Raw genomic sequence first — 9826 nt, forward strand, 5'->3', positions numbered from 1 at the left:
AAGGAAGGAAAACATATTAATTATTATGGGAATCAAGGAAGGTGAACTACTAGTGAAATATCTTGGAGTACCCCTATCATCAAAACAACTCCGATATAATTACTTCAGACAACTGGTAGAAAAGATTAGAAATTTTGTCATGGGTGGGGCTACGAAAAAAAATTGTCTTATGTAGGTAGAATCGAGCTCGTTAAAAGAGTTATTTTTAGAATTATTGGCTACTAGGAACAACAAATAGTCATCCCAAAGAAAGTAATGGCTGAACTCGATAGAATCATGAGAGATTACATATTGGGAACACAAGGAAGAGGAGACAAAAAAGTCAAATGGGAGGATGTTTGCACTCCAGTAGAAGAAGCCGGACAATGAATAAAAAGTTGTGTTGAATGGAACAAAGCCCTCACCATTAGGAGATTATGGGACTTGGAACAGAAAGCGGACTCACTGTGGGTCAAATAGGTGCATACAAGATTTATGAAAGAAGAATAGAGTATCTAGACACGAAGCATTAATGAAAGAATGACATGGTCATTGAAGAAGATCCTAAAAATAAGAAAAGATGCCTTTCAAATGGTACAAACCACAATTGGAAATGGAAGAGTGGTACTATTCTGGAATGATCCTTGGCTAGATAATATTCTCATTATATTCAAAAAAGAAATACAAGGAAGTAGAGTTAGAAGAGAATACCTCAAGTACTCATTTAGAGACGTTTATGAAGGTAAATGTGATTCACTTTCGAGGCGTAGTCCAGAAGGTGATAGAATCCTAAACCTAATGAGGCAGAAACAACTCAATGAAAGAAATGATGAAATATGCTGGAAAATAGAAAGTAACGAGAAATTCATTACATGAAAGGCATGGGAAATGGTTAGAACAAGAGGACGTGAGGTAGATTGGCATAATGTGGTATGGTCTCCAAATATTATTCATCGTCACCAATTTATTCTTTAGCTGGTATATAGGAAAAGGTTGACAACAAAAGAGAGAATTCGAAAATACATAAACATTCATGATATCAACTGTGTCCTATGTTCGGGAGTTGAGGAAAGCATAAACCATTTATTTGGGGAATACTCTTTTGTAATACAAATCTGGAGGAGGTATGCTGCAAACATGAACATCGTCAACTTTTAAAGAGCATGGGAAGAAATTCAAGAGTGGATGAAAAATAAAGCAAAAGGAAAATCCTTATATGTAAGTATGCTGAAATACTACTTTGGAGTAATAATCTATTATATCTGGAAAGAAAGGAATTCAAGAACTCACAGTAGAAGAAGTAGAACTGCTGAAGATATTTGGGGAGATATAACTTCAGATGGAAATGCACTCATTCAATCCTAAAAATGAATCGAAAAGAATGAAGAAAATAGAAAGCTCTACCACATATAAGATATTTCGTTTGAAAAAGTTACAATTAGAATCAACACTAATTAATTATTGTTGTTGTCTGTAATTCAATTATTGTTTATTGTCAAATCTAGAATTTGTCTAGATCTGATCTTAAACTTTTTTATTTTTTCCCCTCTTTTTTTTTAATGAAATTGCACTAAGCTGTTTTCCCAAAAAAATAATGAACATCCAATGTTCATGTTTTGGTTATAGATAATCTTAATGTGTATAATGAAGCTATTGGTAAGCTCTTTATACCTAGTTAAATCTTAAAAATTGAAATTCCGAATTTTGCTCAAGAACTATTTAGATGAAATGAAACATCATTCCGATCGAATTAACATCAAGATGATTTATAAACGATCATTAAGGTCAAACAAAGCTCCCCATACATTTAGATCGAAGAATGGAGGCTTCAATAGAAATTACCAAACTTGTAGTTTGTTGTTCTTGGCGTCCGACCAAGGAATTTAACTAGGTTTGATTTTTGACTGATAAAATTAAATCCTCTACACCCGACCGAGAAATTCTAACCCCCACTGATAATTTTTAACCTGGCATGATTTTTGACCGAGAAAACTAGCCCGACATAATTTTTTACCAAGAATTCCCTACTTTCGATCGAAGATGAAGCGCACAATCGAGACTCCCCACAATCGACCGAGGAACCATCACGCACGCGACCGATACATTCCAGCATCCAACCGGGATGGTTTCCCAAAGTAACCTTGTTTTGCGTTCACTTTCTCAAACTAACCTAGTTTGTTCATTCATTCCCAAACTAACCTAGTATACTATTCAAACTCAGTTTTTATTTTATTTTATTTTTTTTACATTTAAAATTCATTATATATAAACTAAATTATTTATATTTTGATATATATTTTAAATTATTATTTATATAAATTAAATTATTTATATTTTGATATATATTTTAAATTATTATTTTTATAAATTTGATTATTTATATTTTCATATATAATTTAAATTTACTTATTTTTTATAAATTTAATTATTTATATTTAATATATATATAAATATATAGTGTAATAAATATTAAATAATTATATTAAATAATTAATAAATATTCATAAAAACGTTTTTAAATTTATCAATTATTTATTAAATATAATAACAAGATTACCATATTTTTATGATTAAAATATGGTAATATTTTTATTATATTTAATTAAAAAATGTTATTATATTTAATAAATAATGGATAATTTAAAATGCTTGTATGAATATTTAATTATTATATTGTTATGGTTAAAATATTTTAAATTTATTAGTATTTATCAATTATTTATTAGAATGCTAAAGGGAGTATTTATTTCACTATATAAATAATAATTGAAATGTAAATATATATATATATATATATTTATTAAAATATAAATAATTAAATTTATAAAAAATAATTAAATTTATAAAAATATAAATTTAAAATATATATCAAAATATAAATAATTTATTTTATATAAATAATAATTTAAATTATATATCAAAATAAAAATAATCAAATTTATAAAAATAACAATTTAAAATATTTATCAAAATATAAATAATTTAATTTATATAAATAATAATTTAAAATATATATCAAAATGTAAATAATTTAGTTTATATATAATGAATTTTAAATGTAAAAAAAACAAATAAAAAAAACTGAGTTTGAATAGTAAACTAGATTAATTTTGGAATAATTGAACCAACTAGGTTAGTTTGGGAAAGTGAACGCCAAACAATGTTACTTTGGGAAACCATTCATCTAACCGAGGGACCTATGCGCACAACCGAGAAGACCGGTCTCCTCAATTGACCGTGTATCCAACCCTTCGACTTTGGGCCAAACCCGCTCTAGACACTTTTATTTGACCCGATTCGCGACTTAAACAGCTTAATTTTTTAATTGTTTTTTTAATTAGAAACCCTAAAATATTTTCTAACAATCTGAAAAATAGCAAAACGATATCAAAATATTTTGATAAAAGTCTATTTGAATTTAATTTTTAAACTACTCAATAATTATCGATTTCAATCCCATATACTAGCATTTCAATATTATTTTCAATTTTAAATGCAAGAATAATCTAGGCATGTTTAGGACTTGAAAAATAATCGATTAAAAAAACATAATAAAGTCAATTTTTTAAAAGTCAAAATTTTATTAAGTAGAGACCGTTCTTTAACGGATACTGAAAATATATTGTAAAATCTCCTCCCGAGTGTTACCAAACATCAAACTCAATTAAATCTCTAGTAAAATTATATTTATACACGTATGTATACAAACCTTTTATTGAATTGAATAAAAAAAAAAAATCAAATGAGGACTCTTTAATCAAATAAATAATTTTTTTAATTAATTATTTTTAATTAATACAAATTTCTTTTAATCAAATTTTGATTTGATTATTTAAAATTCAAAAGATTGTTTAAAATTAATCATAAAAAATAATAATTATTATAATTAATTTTAAATATCAAAATATATTTTTTGTATGAATATTTTAAATAATATTTTAATAAAAAAATTTCCACATGCAAAACTGATCTAAAAATATCTTGAACTTTGAGTTTTTTCGAAACAAAGGATTTATAAGGGTTATAACATAGACATTTTATGGAGGTTAATGGTCTCAAAGCTTTGATTATAAAAAATAAACTACTGACTTGTTACCCTGATCTTCCTAAAAAAAGTTAGTAAAATTATATTTTTAATTTTTTTGTTATAATCAATTTGTAAGTCATTATTAGACTAAAGAATTGAAGATTTTTATTATAAGAAAATTTTCTTTTCCAACACATATATACCATAATTCTAAATAGTACATCATTTCTATATACATGAATTCATATTGTCTAGAAATATATTTTTGTCAGTACAACATAGCTGTATCCTTTATATAGAAACACATTTTTTTTCAAATTACTATATTCACGTATCACAATGCACTACATATTTTATTGGAATAAATTATTAATTTGTGAATTGATCCGTTCATAAAACTTGAAATAATTAAATTTAAAAAATAATATTAAAAACAATATATATAAATCTTAAATTTGAAACTTAACAATATAATTATAACACTTTAATCAACTAAGATCTTCCTAAAAAAAATTTAGACTAAAATTATATTTTTAATTTTTGTTATAATCAATTTGTAAGTCATTATTAGACTAAAGAATTGAAAATTTTTAGTATAAGAATTTTTTTTCCAACACATATATTTACCATAATTCTAAATAGTACACCATTTCTATATTCATGAATTCATATTATCTAGAAATATATTTTTGCCCGTACAACATACCTCTATCCTAATAGAAACATATTTTTTTAAATTACTATATCCACATATCACAACGCACTACATATTTTATTGAAATAAATTGTCAATTTGTGACCCGCTCATAAAACATGAAATAATTAAATTTAAAAAATAATATTAAAAACAATATATATATATAACTTAAATTTGCAACTTAACAATATAATTATAACACTCTAATCAACTAAGTTAATAAAACTTTATATTTTAAAATTAATATAAAATTAATAAACGTGTGACATTATATTTATAAAAAATTTATATTAATTTATTGTATTATATATATATATATAATTTTCTAATCTCACTGGGTTTTTGCACCACAATGCACGATCTATTTTTTTTTAGAGTAAACGAATCGAGTTGTTAATTTGTGGGTTAATCTATCCATAAATTTTAAAACGGTAAATGTTAAAAATTATATATAATTTTGAACTATATTCATTTTATAAATATTATTATCACTTTAAATAATGAGATTTTTTGTTAATTAATTTTAAATATTATTTTCAAATTAGTTTTGTGTTATGAAATATAAATTAAATGTGGACAATTAATTTAAAATACTTTTAATTTTATAATTTTCTTTTAAGTAATTTTTTTTTTTAAATATTAAAAAAACGAATTATGTAGACACTAAAAGTGTTAATAATTTTTTTATATTATTATGTTAATTATGATGATTATTTGTACAATTTTATATATTAAGATACACAACTAGAGATGGCAATGGGTACCCGTATGCCCGATACCCGTGGGTACCCGATAGTCGGGTTCGGGTATTTTAAATCGGGTTTGGGGTCGGGGTCGGGCATGGGGAGAGGGAGAAGGTACCCGGTCGGGTACGGGGTCGGGGATGGGGAGTGTGCGAAACCCAAACCCGATACCCGATACCCGGTTATATTAATATTATTGATTTTTTTTATTAAAATTTAATGTGTGACTTTTCAAAAATGCTTCATCATTGCAAATGTATCATAAATATGCATCATTTAATTTGATCTTATCTACACTTCACTCTAACCATAATCATAAATACACTACACTCCAACTTTATTATTTTATATTCCCAAAACAATATTTCTCTATATAACTTCAATTTTTATTTTAATAACAAAATATTACTCTTTCTCATAATTTTTCATATTCAATCTTTAGTTTTTTTCAATGTTCATTCTACTTTTTTTTCACTCTAGTTTATCTTCTTCAAGATTTACAAAAATTATGAGGTAGGTAAGTAATGATTTTATTTTTATTTTTAATATTTTGATATTACTTATGTTAAAATTATTTATTAAAGTTGTGTTTTTTTTTTCAAATTTTATAATCTTATAAATAATTTAATCGGGTAATGGGGTACCCGTCGGGGATCGGGTACTCAACGAATCGGGGATGGGTATAGAAGTAGAGATACCCGTCGGATTCGGGGTCGGGGTCGGGTAGTGAAATGAAAATCGGGTTCGGGGATGGGTACTTCACTACACGTCGGGTAGGATACCCGTTGCCATCCCTATATAATAAATAAGAATATTTTATATTTGTCTATCACACAAGTTATATACTCTTAAATTTATAAGATTACCTTACCAGAAGCCTGGAGGAGAGAGTTGATCTAAGATACCAGAATATTATAAGTTCGATTTCCTCGTGATTAATTTGAAGTAAAATGGAGGATTATGAAAGTGAATTATCAAGTTTTCCATTTTTTTAAAATAAGCTTAAATTTATAAGTTAATCCTTCAATTTTGATTTAAAATTAAAATATAAAATAATAAAATTAATGATATTACAAAAGAGGAATGATAGAGAGTGCAACTCTGAGACAGCGAATGGGAGCGCGATGGTCTACGTGGCCGACAAGTGAAATTAATAAATAAATAAAAATATAATAATAATTAAAACACGATTGTAGAATATTCTCTCTCCTCTTATTAATTTATTTCTCTCTCCTTTTATTAAATAATTTTTCTCTCTATTTCTACAAATTAAATTATCTCATTTATCCATATTCTCACGATTATTATTTTACTCATTTATTTGATATTTATTATCTCTTATTTAACCGGTTAAAATAACTCAATAATTTACAACAAACTCTCACATTAAATATTTTAATAATATATTTAAATAAATTTTAAACCTGAAATCTTAAACCCTAAACCCTAAACTCTAAATCATAAACCATAAACCCTAAATCCTAAATCATAAACCCTAAACCTTAATTAATATTAGAGATTAGTTGAATTATGAATTTATCTCTTTTATTTTTATGACTTTTCAATTCATTTATTTATCAAATATTTTTTATAGCCTCTTTTTTCTTTTTTATTATTATTTTATATGATAGAAATTATTTAATAAAAAGAGAGAAAATAATTAATAATTGAATATAGAAAATAACTAATAATAGGAGAGAGAATATTCTACCTGTCAACCCACGTAGGGATCGCTCTCTATCATTTTTCATTACAAAATAATTAAGGCTCCAATATGTCTTTTTTCTAAGTGAAATCTAATTTAATATTAACATGATATTATGGTAATATAAATTGAGATTTCACTCTAACTTTAACTCAGCTGGCTATAAATTTGACTGTATATATTCTCTTAATTCAATATCTCATATCTATATTCATTTAAAAATGACAACAGTTTCTTTATACTATGCAATACTAGTATTTTATTTCATGGTCCAAATTTCAAATTCTTCTAATACAATTGATTCAAAAACTATAGGTTTTTCTACCAATCTTATCCACCGAGATTCATTATCACATAACCGACGTGTCAACGGAACTGACCTTTTGGCAAGAACCATGAATCGCTCTAAGGCTCGCTTGTCTTATTTGAAATCCATCATAAAACTTCCCAACAACGACGCAAAAGAAACTACAAACCTAGAATCGACAATTATTGTGAGTGCTTCATCGTATCTCATGGAAATTTACGTTGGCACACCGCCAACCAAGCAGATGGTGACCGTGGATACCGGCTCTGACTTGTCATGGATTCAGTGCCTTCCATGTGAACATTGTTTTAAGCATAATCAACCCATATTTAATCCCAATCGGTCATCTTCGTATAAAGTACTTAGATGTGATTCGAGTGAGTGTCTGAAATTAGGAGACAAACATGCTTGTACTCGATCGAATGAAAAATGTAAATATCTTTTATCCTACGGGGACAATTCAGGTAGCTATGGGGAACTAGCCTGGGAAACTTATACAATGGGAAACATTTCCATCCGAAACATGATACACGGGTGCGGGCATCAGAATTTCGGGTATTTTAATGAGGATAGTTCCGGTATGATTGGGCTTGGAGATGGTCCTCTCTCATTCTTTGGTCAGACTCGACATTTGATTGATGGAATGTTTTCGTACTGCCTAGTATCTCAGGTCGGTCCAAACCCACATGCAAGGAGCAGGATTAACTTCGGCATTAATGCGGAGGTGTCTGGGCCTACAGTGATACACACCGAGTTGATCAAGAAGAAGGGCATGCCATTCTATTTTCTCTCATTGAAATCAATCAGCGTCCGAAATAGAATAATTCAATTCACAAGAAAATATGGTGAAATCTTAATAGACTCAGGAACAACTCTAAATTATTTCCCCAGGGACGTAATGCAAAATTTGAAGGAGGCACTAATACTTGAGATTGGTAAACACCCACTTATGATTAATAATGAATTTTGTTATAAAATGAACACCGATATTCCTGATATCACCTTCCATTTTGCTATGGAAGCTAACTTAACTTTGTCAAAGAGGAACACTTTTTCAGTATACGGAAATGCATTGTGTCTGAATATGAAAGCAGAAGATCATATATCAATATTTGGGAACAAATCACAAATGGATTTCTTGGTCGGATATGATATTCCCAGTAGAATTATCTCTTTCAAACCAACCGATTGTTCAAAGCATGTGATATCAAAGTAGAGTTGAGAACATGATTCTATAATAATTTTCTTTCTTTTAATTTATTTGTTGTTCTTATTATAAAATAAAATAAAGTCATAAAGTAAGTTGGTTAATGTCCAATTACTATCAACCAATATAAATGATATAATAATATATTAAATAATATTTTTTTTTTAATTTAGAATGAAAATAATCACCATGAACCTATTATTAGTTTAAAACTTTTTTAGATAAAATAAATTTGTATTTTTTTTAAATGTTAGTTAAGTCCATCTCGCGATAAGATTTTATTTAAAATTAGTATGAATATTGTGCATTTGTACTGGTAAATTTATAAATAAAATATTATTTTTGTATAAATATTTTAGATAGAAATAATATTATTCAAATTTAATAATTTTGTAAAAATTTATCAAAATTTATTTTTAACATATATTTTAAATTGATCAAATATTTAAAGTTAGGAAAATGTTTTTTAGATTGAAATTTATTTTATTTATTTAAAAAATACTTAAGAAAAAAAATTTAAATATATAAAAAATAATTTACTTGCCAACTAATCATATTAATTGTATTGTGCGAGAATAAGAGTGTTTAGATAAACATATCTTCAAACATTAATTTTTTTTTTCATTTCTTTTATCAATTAAATTATATAAAGTTTACTATGAACTAATATTATATGATATACTTATTTGAAAAATAAAATATTAAAATTTATATAACCAATTCATTTATATTTTTTTCAAAATTTATATTTATGTTGATTTTGATTATTTAAGAACTAAATTTAATAATAATTGTCATTTATAAAAAATTAAAAAATAAATTAATTAAATAAATCAATTATTTTAAAATAAATAAATTATTATAATAAATAATTGTAAACATATTATAAATATTTAAAATTATATATATATATATATATATAATATGTAGTAAATAATATTTATCTTTAAATATGGAATGATCAATTCTAAAACAATATTTTTTTTTATTAATTTATCTTAATGTTTTTTTACTATTTTTAATCTTTTTATAAAATATTTTTTATTTCAGTCATTTATTTAATAATATATAAAAATATATATATAATTATCATTTTGTATCAATAATTAATATTAAATAGTTATTTTTATTAAATAATAATAACTTAATATTATTATATTT

The 9826-nt window shown here is 25.4% G+C and overlaps 1 protein-coding gene across 1 annotated transcript; it reads left to right on the top strand.

Moving 5' to 3' along the window:
• Window positions 1-7546: 7546 nt before the first annotated feature.
• On the top strand, window positions 7547-8674 carry LOC124917057 (aspartic proteinase CDR1-like). Its single transcript, XM_047457629.1, has one exon. It carries the CDS (start codon window positions 7547-7549, stop codon window positions 8672-8674), a length of 1128 nt encoding a protein of 375 aa, XP_047313585.1.
• Window positions 8675-9826: the final 1152 nt, after the last annotated feature.

The sequence above is a fragment of the Impatiens glandulifera genome, unplaced genomic scaffold (assembly GCF_907164915.1).
Source record: "Impatiens glandulifera unplaced genomic scaffold, dImpGla2.1, whole genome shotgun sequence".
In the NCBI taxonomy this organism is placed as follows: domain Eukaryota; kingdom Viridiplantae; phylum Streptophyta; class Magnoliopsida; order Ericales; family Balsaminaceae; genus Impatiens; species Impatiens glandulifera.

What these genes read in the sequence shown, in the direction of transcription:
- LOC124917057 (XM_047457629.1), top strand. Translation starts at nt 7,547, where the DNA reads ATGAATCGCTCTAAGGCTCGCTTGTCTTATTTGAAATCCATCATAAAA.